Source organism: Solanum stenotomum, chromosome 8 (assembly GCF_019186545.1).
Source record: "Solanum stenotomum isolate F172 chromosome 8, ASM1918654v1, whole genome shotgun sequence".
Taxonomy (NCBI): domain Eukaryota; kingdom Viridiplantae; phylum Streptophyta; class Magnoliopsida; order Solanales; family Solanaceae; genus Solanum; species Solanum stenotomum.
This window is the reverse complement of record NC_064289.1, coordinates 51278043-51292252: the sequence shown is the minus strand read 5'-3', so window position 1 is coordinate 51292252 and position 14210 is coordinate 51278043. Positions and strand designations below refer to the sequence as shown.

The window sequence follows — 14210 nt, the reverse complement described above, 5'->3', positions numbered from 1 at the left end:
ATAAATAAAAAATAAGTATTTTGTTATTTTAATTAACTTAAGTCTTTAATTTTATCATTTTCTCAAGCCCAACACTTTAGCCCAACTATAACAATCCTAAGTCCAAGTCCATCAAAATCCATTTTAGTCTTTACTTACTCAACTTCACATAAATTAGTCATACTTTCTCTTAATTGAATCACTTTGTTCATGTAATGATAACTCTAGTATTGTTTAATTGAACCGACAATAGCTTTTTGGTGGATTGTTCATGTATTAGGTGTTTGTGTCTATCAAGATGTGTACGTCCTAAAAAATTAGTATTACTTTCAAACTGAATAAACCAAAAAAATTGAACCAAACTGACAATAATCAAACTGACGGTTATATATTTATTTTCGTTTGGTCTAGTTTGGTTTTAGAAATTTAAAAAACCAACTAGATTGATTTGATTTTGATTTTAATCAATAACCGATCTAAACCAAACCATGAACACCCCTACTTGTCACTGGGCATTAGCTTGGTGAAATTTTCACCGGCTCAGCCCCCATTGATGATGGGTTTGGACTTGATGCACTATCGGGTTAGAGTATAATGTATTATTTTAGAAAAGGCTCGCCGTTTTTTGAGATGACTAGTTCAAATTCATCGTTTGATGATATAGTTAGCCTTTGATTAAACTATCATTCTTTTTATATTAATAAAATTATGGAGATTATTATTTAATTTTACGATATGGGTTTGTTTAAAATTTTAATAGCTTAGGTTAAGTTGTGTGACTTGTATTGCTGGCATATTGAGCTGAATTAATGAGAGAGGAAATCAAATAGAATCAAATTTAATGAGGATAATGATAGATTAATTTATGGACCAAATTGAACTACCCCCAATATTAAGGTCCATCTACTAATATGAACGATTTATATGTGCATGTGTGGACGATCTCAACGCACTATTATAAATTTAAATCATCCCTAGCATAGACAATGATTTTCACATGTCTTATTCAAAACTTACTCATACTCAATTTCATGTCAATACATGTGCACAATATAATATCAACAAAATAGGAGATGATGATGCATCTCAATCAAGCAAATGTTGATATGAGACATACATCACTACCATATATACTAACATTACTTGTACTTTCAAACAATTAAATATATTACCACTTTTAATATTTTATACCATATATTATTAAAGATACAATAAGATAACCACATTCCTTAAAACTAGGATTGATTATTGATTATCTCCTTAATTTACTCTGTCACTCCAAATTAACCACTCTCTCTTAATTTCTCTCTCCCATATTTATCACTTAATTATCTCTCCTTCTTTATGATTTAAGAATTTCACCATAGAATTTCATTCCAACAATGACTAATCTATTCTCTTCTTCTCAAGATATCATCAACATGACTGGCAAAATCTCATGAACCCAAACCTTATTATTTATTGTTCCTTTCTAACGAGACCAAATCGAAGTAATTGTTACAAAGAAAGTTTTTCAAATTAATCAATGGATCAGCCAAACAATTCACACTCACCGTCAAAGACTCCACACACTCTTTATTATCGAAGTTGTGGATTCTATGGATTTTCAAGTTTATTTGTGATGAATTTATATGGTGTGTTGTACCTCTATTAACTAATTGTTTTGACGTAGACAGCGACAAAGATACAATGGGAGAAGGATTAAACATGATTTCTTCTATATGTATCTGAAATTGATATTATGTATCTTAATTTCAAAAGTTTTGAATCTTGTTTTATTAGATGTATCTTATGTATTTAAACAAATTAATGTATCTCTTTTTCATTGTATATGCAATAAGTCTTTATATGTCTGTTAGGTATATATATAACGAATAATTTATCAACATGGTAGACAATAACTTTTGACCTATTTCTAAAGTATGCATCAAGAACATGAATATCTGGTCATCTACATGTATCAAGAACATGGGTTTTTTTGTATCTAAATATATTCGTAATGAATTTTGGCTTATAAACTGTACATGTATCTGAATACTAGATACATGTATATGCTATACAAATATTTATTGTACATTAGATACAAATATACAGTAAATACATGTGTATTTGAATGATTCATCTTTAGATATTGGTGTTATATACATTTTTATACAAAAATGTATCTAAAGAATATAACTTAGATACATAATCATGTATAATAAATACAAATGTACTTATGGAAATCATTCTTAAAATAAATCTCAGATACATGCATCACTATTATTGTAGGTAAGATATATATCAGATAAATAATTATATACATTATAAGATAGACATATAGATTCATGTAATTAAGAATGTAACTGTACTTGGTACATAAAAAAGTTCTCGGATATATGCAGGAAAAAACTCACAACATCAAGAAACAAAGAAATAAATTAAAAATGATTTATCGATATTTTTGGAAAATTTGATATGGTTAATATGCCGAGGATGTTGAAAGTCTGTTAGAGTAGTCAATCATAATCCTTTAATTAAGGAAATCAATTACAACCATTTAATTCAAACGAATTCTCATTTTTTAAAATTTCGTCGAATACATGTATCTGTCGAGTTAAGATACATGTATCCAAAGAACAAAATATGGTACAAGAAGTAATAATCGAAACCACCGAATTCTAGTAGTTAGGACCTAAACTAATGAAATTTATGTAGTTTGCTCTTATTTTATTACATAGAAGAGGATACAAACATGTAAATCTTTGTCGACATGTCTATTTCTAATCGAGGGTAATTCAATACTTTTTTCATCGTAATTTGTTTTTCGTATTTTTGTTTTTAGTCTGTCAAATATTTGAAAATTACATAAAAATTATTATAAATTAAAATAATTAATAACTAAAAATAAATTTGTTAAAAATCTAATTGACTCTTGAAACTGTGCTAGTGCCACATAAATTGAGTCAGATGGAATAACATATATTATTTTAAAATAACGTAAAAATACTTTAAATCACAATAATTAATAAAAAATTGACTCTCAAATTCCTATTAATATCATATAAAATAAAATTTTAAAAAATGACATATTTTTTATCTGTGATGACAGAGTCTCTTATATCTAGTTTGAATGAAAATGAGCTAATAGCCAGCAAGTTCATTTATTTGTTTTAACCCATTTTGTTCACAACTGAAGAGATACAGTTGTCCTTAGAACTAAATTATTCAATATTTTGTGCCATTTGTTTGACATTTGATATTTTGGAGTGATATTCTCCCATGTGGCCTATTTGCTCCATCTTCGTCTTGTTAGTTATTAATAATTATAATTTAGTGATTTATTATTATATTTATGTTATTAAGGAAAATAGTTTGATATATTATTTAACTTTTTTCATTTAAAGTTGATTTATTTTTTTATAAAAGTAGCTAACAGTTATTTTTACTGTTACAAAAATGGCTCACATATACCCTTTTATCTTATGAAAGTGAAAAAATTAATTCAAAATTTATTTTTTTTATTTATAATGTTAAAAAAATTCATGTAGAGGTATATATATATATATATATATCATTTTTTTGACTTATTTGATTATCATTATTTGAGTTTTTTTTTCTTATTTTTTCATTCTTTAGTATAAAAATATGAGGAAAGAAAAGTGTGAATGAAAAAAGAGAAAAAAGTAAGAAGAAATTTTAAAACTAATAATTTTTCGGATATATTGTAATCATTTTTTTTGTGTATGTTAAAATTTTTTTGGGCATATGTGATAAATTTTAGTAGAAAGTTAGTGAAAAATAAATTTAATCAGTCATTGAATTAAAAAAAAAAATACGTATGAGAAGTATCAAATATATTCCTACATGATTTTTTTTAAAATAATAATTGATTTTTCACTTCTATTAGAAAAAATCGATTTATGTGAGTCATTTGTGAAATAATTCAAGTATACATGAGTTACCTTTATAACGAGGGGTATATCAACTTTAAGGAAAAATTCTTTTGGCCAGAATAATAAAATAACATATTTCACACTATTTTATTTTACTTTTTTGAATATTTTTATCCTTTTAACTTTAATATCTTTTAATAAAAATATGGGGAAAAAATTAGATTATTTTAAAATAAAAAAGAATATTATAGACTTTTTAATTTTCTGGCCAAATTTTTTGACCATTTAATATTACCCCAACTTTAAATAACAAAATTAAGAGGTATATTAGCTCTCAAACCTCAAAATCCTCATGTGCTAGTAACATTAATGTCAATAAATAAACTTAATTGAAGTATCAAAATCTTAAACTAGGGACAAAAATGATAGATGAGTAGTAATTTTTGTTCCCTCTCCATCCCACCCAAGAGGCAAAAAAAAAATTATGTTCCCTATCTTCCACACGCTTGGGAAAGTGTTTTGATTCCTAATTTTGGTGATGTCATTTTAATTTGTGTTTGCTTTTTCAAAATTCATGTATATTCAGTCTTTGACAAATTTAGATATATAATATTAAAATTAGTTTCGATAAAGTCCAATTTCAGATACATATAACTAAAATTTAATTATTTTTAGTTGACACATATTATTTACCCTAAAATAAATACAGTTGAATTTGTGTTTAAAATTTAAAAGACACATATATTGAATTCGAAATTTATGAAATGAATAAGTAAAATAATGCAAATAATGGATAAAACAAGAAAATAATCTGATCCTTAATAAACTAAGTGCATGGAGAATGCAAGAGATTGAATGACAAGAAAGTTTACAATTGAATTGAAGTGTTTACTAAAAATAATCCATGAATTTCATTTATATGTAGTATCATATAAAAATGTCTAAAGTTTGCTTTTTATCAAACCTAACTTCAGACCCTCCATTTTTAACAATTTTTTATGGCTAAATATTTTCATTCATTGGAGTAAGCCTCACTCGACAAACTTGCCTCTAATAAAAGATAAAATTATTGACCTATAACATAAAGTGAACAACACATACTAACAAATAATCTAATACATAAGTTAGTAAAATATAGAAGGGATAAGGATCAAATAAACGCTTATTCTATTCGAAAATTTTTGCTCTTCATTATATTTGAGTTGAATCTTACTTATATTGATAGAAGAAAAAAAAGGTTTATAAATCACATCCACATAATGTGAGGGGGTACTACATGTGATAGTGAAATGAGACCTTGTGTGATAGTGAAATGGAACCTAAAGATAAAAAGTGGAGTTAGAATCGAAGCTAAAATTTAAAATTTATCAATTTAAATTTATCATAAAGTCATAATTTTTTTCAGTTATTAAGTTTGCACTAAATATTTATATATGTGTGTGAATTTTCTGTTATAACTACAAAATTTAACAAAAAAACAATTGAGTTCATCCGAATTTTATTCGTCCGAATTAATAATAAATAATGCCTCTAGAGTGAGGCTCCTTAATGGCTAGAAAGTCTTGAATCAATGTGAACAACCACAAAATGACATGTTATTAATTAATTATTATTAATAGCAATATTTAAAAGAAGTGGTTGGTCTAACTTCTTACTTGAATTACCAAATTGATTCTCCCACATGATGTAGTCACTCAAGTGGCCAGTACATTATGGGATATGAAAAGACTTAGCCAACCTGTGACACTGAAATTCAGCAAAAAATAGTAGGGCAACAATATTTAAATATATATAGGTACTATTAGAAATAAATAGGTTTTTTCTCTCACGAATCAATAAGGAATTTATATTATAAAGGTGATTTTTTCACTGAACTAGCTCACTGAAAAAACGGAGAATGAGAAACTGCTTCTCATCAAAATACTGAGAAACTTCCTTATTTTTTCGTATGAAAATATTATTATTTTTTTCTTTTTTCATTGTCTTGAACTAAATATTTTTGGAAATAGCTACTGAACACTTTTTAGTGAAAAATTTCAATGGAAAGATATCGACATTGATATTCTGTGTCCGTAGGATCAATTCCACCTTAGAGATCTTCCAAATCCGCAGCTACAAGCTATCGAGTGGGTACATGATCTCCTACTGGTGATATATGCAATCGAAAAATCTAAATATGCAAGATATAGAAAGGATATATGCCATTCTTGAAGGGCTAAGGAAGAGTCTATTCATGTACAATTAATTTTGTAACAAAGCAAAAAATGACAAAAACTCTTTCTTCTCTGTAGCAGGCGAGGCAAAAAAGACAACTAATGCCCCTTGCTTAATATATTTTTTTAGTAGTGAGGCAAATTAGATGTTTAATGCAACTGGACAAATCTTAAAATGGGAAAAGTTGGGGTTGGGTGAAGCTAAATTGCCAAGTTTCTAGATGAGAAAATCTAAGATTTTCAACTTAACTAGGATTTGTTGGTGTGAAAATGACAATTTTAATAGTTAATTAAAGAGATTGCCATTTTTAAATTTTTGTGTTAATGGTTAAATATATATATAATTTTATTTTTGTGCGAGTTTCGTATCTCAATTATTTATTGTTCTATTTATCTATTTAAATTATTACTTCGTGTGTATTAAAACATATCTCAATACTGAGTTGCCAAAATATTATTACCACTCGACAATAGGTGTGTAGGCTAACTCAACATCGAAATGTATTTTGATAGAAAAGAAATGATAGTTAAATAAGTAAATGAAATGATGAATAATTGAGGTATAAAATTTCGTAAAAAATCATAGTTATCCCTAGGGGTGTACATGACCGGGTTGGTTCGGGTTTTTCAAATATCAAATCAAACCATTTGTGTCGGATTTTTAAATCTATAAACCAACCAATAAAACTCGGATTTTTCAACCTCGGATTTTTTTGGGTTTTTCGGATTTTCGGGTTTTTCCGGTAAAGTATTCATACAAACATATAATTTACTTGTACTTCAAATATTTCTTTAGTCCTACCAAAATACAACTATCTAAGGTGTTTCTTAAGAAAATAACACAAAATATGATATGAGTAATGACACTAAAATATCCAATAAAATAATAATAATAATAATAATAATAATAATGAAATCGCGTAAAACAAATATTGCAAATTAACTAGTCATAATGAAAATGATCATAATTTAAAAGTACTAAATCATGCTAAAATAAGTTTAATAAGTATTAGTTACATGACTAAATATTAAAGGAAATTAAAATAAGATTATGTATTTGAATTGTCTAAACCAATGTAAAACCAAAGAACAAATATTCAATATTATTGTCATTTTTAGTGTTGAAATGATTTTCTTTATGGATTAATATTAATTTGATTTTGATTTAAGCTTTATTATAATTACCAACATTTGTGGACTATAATCTTTATTGTACCATTCAAAATTCTAAGTTTCAAATTTGAAAATAATATATTAAAAGATAAAAACTATGAAAAAGTATAAGAAATATTTAAAAATTATATCAAAGTAAATATTGTTATGTATAAAATAAAATTTTAAAATTATATATATAATGTCGGGTTGGTTTGGTCTCAGGTTGGTTTATTTTAGTTAAAACCAAACCAACCCAAATATAGTCGGGTTTTTTTTTTCAATACCAAAACAAGTCAAACCAACCACTAGTTGGGTTTTTTTCTTCGGTTTGACTCGATTTGCGATTTTGTATGGTTTTCGGTTTGATTTTGTACACCCCTAGTTATCCCTTTGTCCAACAATGGTTGTCTACTATACTATTTTGGGATGTCAAACAACATTTGTTTACTTTATGAAATCAATGGATAATTTTGCACTTAATTCCTAATTTACTCTTATCATTAATTATAGTCATTTTCCGATTATATTTTTCAAGACATTGTATTTATTAGTCCCTCCATCGACTTTTAATTGCAATAGTTTCCTTTTTTAGGGTCAAACTATAAGAATTTCGACTAACATTTTACGATGTATTTTTACATCATTTGATATGCAAAAAATTGTAATTTATAGTACTTTTCATATAGTTTTTGAATATCTATATTTATTGTTAAAAATTTGAATTAATGTAATCTAATTTAATTTTGAAAATTACTTAAATTGACTTTCGAAAAACGCAACATGACAATTAAAAGTGGACAGGGGGAGTATATTCAAAAGGTGATATAGTAAAATTATTCTTCTATTTATAGTTTCTTAAAAAATGTGCAAAATCAATAAAACGAAAGTTATTAGAATCAAATTAGGATTTTTTTTATTTTTTCCCAAATTAGGATTTCAACTAATGGTAGAGATAAAATTTAATTAAAAACAGTTCAAATATAAATAATTAAATACATTTTTTATATTTATATATGTAATGTAATTAAGTATTTTTTAGTGAATTAACGTCAATTCAATTGACCCGGTTGCTCCGCCGCTGATTTCAAGTACTTGAGTGGAAAAAAAGGTCTATAAGAATTCTCCTAAAACATTTTCCGGTCTTCAATTTTTACTTGTTTTGTGTCGAATTAAAATTTTGATTAGTATTTTAAAATATATGTTGTATTTTAACGTGAGAAAAATTATATTTATAGTTTTATTTTTTGAAATGTCGAGAGCAATCCATAAATTTTGTTCGTGAACATTTTGTTAATCTGCTCACTGTGTAATAGCTCGCGAATTGTATGATATAAATCATGTTAGACAAACCTCATGCAACGAGATCACGACTAAGTAGCAGACAAAGATTGGATTCAATCCTATGAGAGACCTGCCTCCCAACCACTCAACCATGCACTTGTTGGCTTTATTTTAAATTTTGTTTAATTATAAAATATACTTATCCTTTTCTATTTAGTTATTACCATTTTGGGTTTCATGTCCTTTAAGAAACTATATAATCTTACCATTGTACTTTTATGTAGTATTTTGCTTGAAGTCAAGTTAATATATAAACATGATCCTTAACTTGACTTCAACAAATAACTATGCCCTCCAACTTTGAATGTGCACAAGTATGCACTTAAATTTATATAAAATTGAACAAGTAGACACAAGTGTCCTAAATGACACAATACACGTAGGACACCATGTATGACACAAAATTGTCATGTAGGGTGCCATATAGGACGAATGTGTTCATTTATTCAATTTTATACAAATGTAAGTGTCTACTTGTGCACACTCAAAGTTAAAAGTCATAGTTGCCAACAAATGTCAAATTAAGGGTCATGCTTATGCATTAAAATGAACATGGATAAGTTTATTTTGATTAATTAATTTGATCAATGAACATGAATTAATTATTTAGTTTTCCTAGGTTGGTCAAATACATAATTTCAATGCTAATAACATTCAAGGGTAAAATAGGAAGTATAGTGTTATTTATGCATTGATTTTGTGAAATGACAGGTACTTCCTATTGAATTGTTACACCTATTAAGAAAACAATGATTGACATAGTGATTTTACCATTTTATCCCTATTAATTATGAAGTCGATGAACCAAAGTTTTTAAGACTTTCAAAAAGTTCTACCTTTTTTTAAGTAATTAATTGAACGTATAATAGATAAAAAAAAATTGTCCTTGATTTGTCAAAGGGGACAAATAAAAAGAATCAAGTAAAAAAAAGGACAAGTAATTAGAGATAGAAGGAGTATGAAAGAACATTTGTTTTAGTAAGGACGACTTGTAAATAAGAGCAAAGAGAGTAATTTTAAAATGTTTATTTTATTATAATTTATAGACACACAAATATCTATAATTTATTTTTATCATAAATTTCAAAAAGGAAAATCTTTTTTCAAAGACTTGATGAAAAAAAAATTGAAAAATGGTTGTTTTTATTATTCCACTAGCTGTTATGCATCTGAGTTGGCCTCTACTTTGCTAGATTTGTGCTGTTATGCAAAGAAACATCCTTTGCCTCTCTTTCTTTCTTTCTTTGTTCTTTTCTTTCTAAAAAGATACTCTTTACTACCCCTTCCCAAAAAAAAAAAAAAAAAAAAAAAAACTTGTGATTTGGCTTCTATTCACCCATTCCAAATCTGGGCAATCTCATTCTTGGAGCATATTTAATCAAAAAGGTTCAATCTTTTTCTTCTTCAGCTGTAGTTATAATTGAAAAATTTTCCAATTCTTGGATTGTTGGGGTTTTGAAATGTTGTCATTACATAGTTTTTTGTTTGTATTGTTGTTGGGGTTTTTCTGTGTTTGTTCTGGATTTGATCCTTCTGATGAGTACTTAATAGACTGTGGATCTTCAAAAGATACTAATTTTGGTAATAGGGTTTTTGTGTCTGATAAATCTGGTTCGAAGTTTCTGTCAGTTTCTCAAGATATATTAGCTGATAATACAAGGTCTACTGATTCACCCCTTTATCAAACAGCTAGAGTATTTACTCAAACTTCTAGTTATAAATTCCCTATTACTAAAGTTGGAAGGCATTGGATCCGTCTTCATTTTTCCCCATTTGTGTACCAATCTTATGATATGAGTTCAGCAACTTTCTCTGTTTCAACTCAACAAAATGTTCTCCTTGGAAATTTTAGTCCTAAAAAGGATGTATCTGTTAAGGAGTTTTCTGTTAACGTAACGACGGGTGATCTTGTTATCACTTTTTCCCCTTTGAGTGATTCATTTGCTTATATAAATGCTTTGGAAGTTGTCTCTGTACCTGATAGTCTTATAACTAATGATGCCTCGACGTTTGGTCCATCTGGAGTATTTAGTGGTATGTATGCACAAGCACTTGAAACAGTTGCTAGAGTAAATATGGGTGGACCAGCTGTATCGTCTGAAAACGATACATTATGGAGGAATTGGGTGCCTGATCGGGGTTACTTGACACAGCCCGATTTTGCAAAGTCCTTGTCTAAGATTGGATCTGTAAAGTATTTAGCCGGTGGAGCAACATCGGATATAGCACCACCGAGTGTTTATGGTACTTGTACTAAGATGAATGTGGATGCTGCTGGTAATGATGCTAGTGCTAATTTTAATGTGACGTGGGTGTTCAATGTGGATGTTGGTTTCCAGTATTTCGTTCGATTACATTTGTGTGATATTGTGAGTACAGCTGCTAATCAGCTGTTGTTTAATATCTATGTTGATTCGTCGAATATAGCTTCAGATTTTGATCTGAGTTCTAAAGTTCAGAGCAGATTGGCTACCGCGTATTACATGGATTTTGTGACACCACAAGCTAATAGCAACAACATTAGCATTAGTATTGGCCCATCTTCAAAGAGTGCTTTTCCAGATGCCTTTCTAAATGGAGTGGAACTGCTGAAGTTGAATAACTCTCAAGGCAGCCTTGCTGATGTTTCCTCTGTTCCTCCTTCCTCGAGCTCGGGCTCGAAAAAGAATATCGGAGTCATCGTGGGCGCGATTGTAGGTGTGACACTTGTGTTGCTCGTTGTTGGTTTTCTGTTTTGTATGCGCAGAAGAAGAAAGCAGGAACAACTCGGCCTGTCGAAAACATGGATTCCTTTGTCTATTGGTGGTGGTGGCTTGTCTCATACTATGGGAAGCAAATACTCGAACGGGACGACCTTAAGTGCTGCTTCTAACTTGAGTTATCGCATCCCTTTTGCAGCCATGCTAGCAGCAACCAAAAAGTTTGATGAGAGTTTGGTCATTGGGATAGGTGGCTTTGGTAAGGTATTCAAGGGCGTTTTAAACGATGGGACGAACGTAGCTATTAAGAGGGGTAATCATAGCTCCCAACAAGGTCTTAGAGAGTTCCAAACTGAAATAGAGATGCTCTCTCAGTTCCGTCATCGTCATCTTGTTTCATTGATTGGATATTGTGATGAAAAGAATGAGATGATTCTTGTGTACGAGTACATGGAAAATGGGACCCTCAAGAGCCATCTGTATGGTTCGGATATGCCTAGTATGAGCTGGAAACAGAGACTGGAGGTTTGCATTGGGGCAGCCAGAGGTCTACACTACCTTCATACTAGCTACGCCAAAGCAGTTATACATCGTGATGTCAAATCAGCAAACATATTGCTTGATGAGAATATGATGGCAAAAGTAGCTGATTTCGGTCTTTCTAAGGCAGGACCTGAGCTCGATCAAACTCATGTTAGCACGGCAGTGAAAGGGAGTTTCGGGTACCTAGATCCTGAATATTTCAGGAGGCAGCAACTGACCGAAAAAAGTGATGTTTACTCTTTTGGTGTTGTTCTGTTTGAAGTTCTTTGTGCTAGGCCTGTAATCGATCCGTCTCTTCCAAGGGAGATGGTTAATTTAGCTGAATGGGCGATGAAGTGGCAGAAGAAGGGACAACTAGAGCAAATCATAGATCCCAATCTTGCTGGAAAAATAAGACCGGATTCCCTAAGGAAGTTCGGTGAAACAGCAGAGAAATGCTTGGCTGATTTTGGCGTGGACAGACCTTCAATGGGCGACGTGCTGTGGAACCTCGAGTATGCACTTCAACTACAAGAGGCAGTTATTCAAGTCGATCCTGACGAGAACAGTAGCAATCTCATCGGAGAACTCTCTCCTCAGGTAAACGATTTCAGTCACGTCGATGCCACTACTTCAGCAATGCAATTCGAAGGGTCGAATCTAGATGATCTATCTGGAGTTTCCATGAGTAAAGTTTTCTCACAATTGGTTAAGTCTGAAGGAAGATAAATTTGGTGAAAGATTGTATACAATTGTACTCTTTTTTTTGTTAGCTCCTCTTTTAATTCCACTTTTTTGTTCATTAATCATGTGAAGATTGTACTTTTTATTTTTTTAAACTATAGTTTTACATGTACTGCTTTTGTTATGAATATAAAAATTATTCCAGCATAAAACTTGTAAATTATTGATAACCTCGGTTTTCGATACATCGATTAATCTTTATGTAGGTGTTATTCGGAGAATAATTAATCGATCTAGATTTATGAATTATTATTATAGAGAATTTGTGAGTAGAATTGGAAAAGAAGGGCAAATGAAATGAGGAACCATAATAAGAAATGAAGTTTTTTTTGTTAAAAACAAAAATTATTTATTTTGATTTGATGTGTTAAACCACTTTTGGGTTGTCTTGCAACTTACATTCTAATTAAGTCAATTATATGAGTCACTATTTACACAAATAAAAATCTCTAATTAGATTAAAAGGACTCGAAACAAGAAGTTGTAACTGTGTGGAAAAATAGTAGTTTTTTATTTGAAGAAAGATTTATTTCAAAAGTAGCAATTTTATAGTATTTTTTAACCTTCTCTTTGAAGTTCAAAACACCAAACTTTTTTTTTTGGTAAACACCACACTAGTTACGGTCGATATTAATGTTTATAGCAATTAGTTATACGTTTTATAATAAGAAAATTATTTGGGCGGATATTTTTTAGGAAAATAATTATTGATTTTAGTGGTATTTTTTATATATATAACTATAATTTATAGTAATATATAACAATACTATGATGAATGTGTTATATACTAAAGTGAATTATGCATACAATATAAATGTATCATAAGTTTTAAAATATATTATATTTGTTTGGTATGAAATTAAAAGTGAGCTAACAAACTATGAATTATTTTCTAAATTCAAAATATAACGTAAAATTAGTTTTGAATTTTCATCAATAAAACATAAATTTTCAATAAAAATCAATTACCCCCTCTGTTTCAATTTATGTGATACATTTCGTTTTTTGAGAGTCAAACAATTTAAGTTTGATCGAGAATTTGCATTTTGCGCATGACATCTTCAATTTTTTTAAAATGAAGTTTATATATATTTATGAATTACATAAAAAGTACTATAAGTTACAATAATTGATTATCAAAAAACTTTTAAAATGTATGAAAAATTTATGATCAAAGGTAAATTTATTTAAATTTCAAAATTCGAAATGCATCATATAAATTGGACCGGAGGAAATAATAAATTTTACCGAAAAAAAGTCATGCGGAGAGAAAGTCTATATTAGAATTGTTTTGTTGAAGCTTAAAAGTGCAGAGGAAGAGTTGGGTGGGACCCATTACTTAGATAATGTAACTAAAGGTTAATTATGTGAGAGAATTCCAAAAAAGTCATAAAAGTTTCAACAAGTTGAACATTAGAAGCTATGAAATAAAAGTAAAAGACAAAAAAATTCTCAAGCTATTGCAGTAATTCGAGGTTGTACACACGTTGACGGAGATGTGTGTGCTATTCCCCTTTCTTATATGTAAAACAACAATAGCCATATATATTTTGAGGGCTTAAGTCACGAGTCCGGAGCCAAAAGAGAAACTTTTTTCTTCCAAAAAACATAAACAATATATCAATTATTTTTAACCAAAATGGCGAAATCGCTGCTGAGGGAGCGATATCTTTTAACGTCGT

At 29.0% G+C, this 14210-nt stretch overlaps 1 protein-coding gene across 1 annotated transcript; it reads left to right on the top strand.

Moving 5' to 3' along the window:
- Window positions 1–9774: 9774 nt before the first annotated feature.
- LOC125875220 (receptor-like protein kinase HERK 1) lies at window positions 9775–12580 on the top strand. Its single transcript, XM_049556323.1, has one exon. The coding sequence runs from the start codon at window positions 10024–10026 to the stop codon at window positions 12511–12513; it is 2490 nt and encodes an 829-aa protein (XP_049412280.1). The 5' UTR covers window positions 9775–10023; the 3' UTR covers window positions 12514–12580.
- Window positions 12581–14210: the final 1630 nt, after the last annotated feature.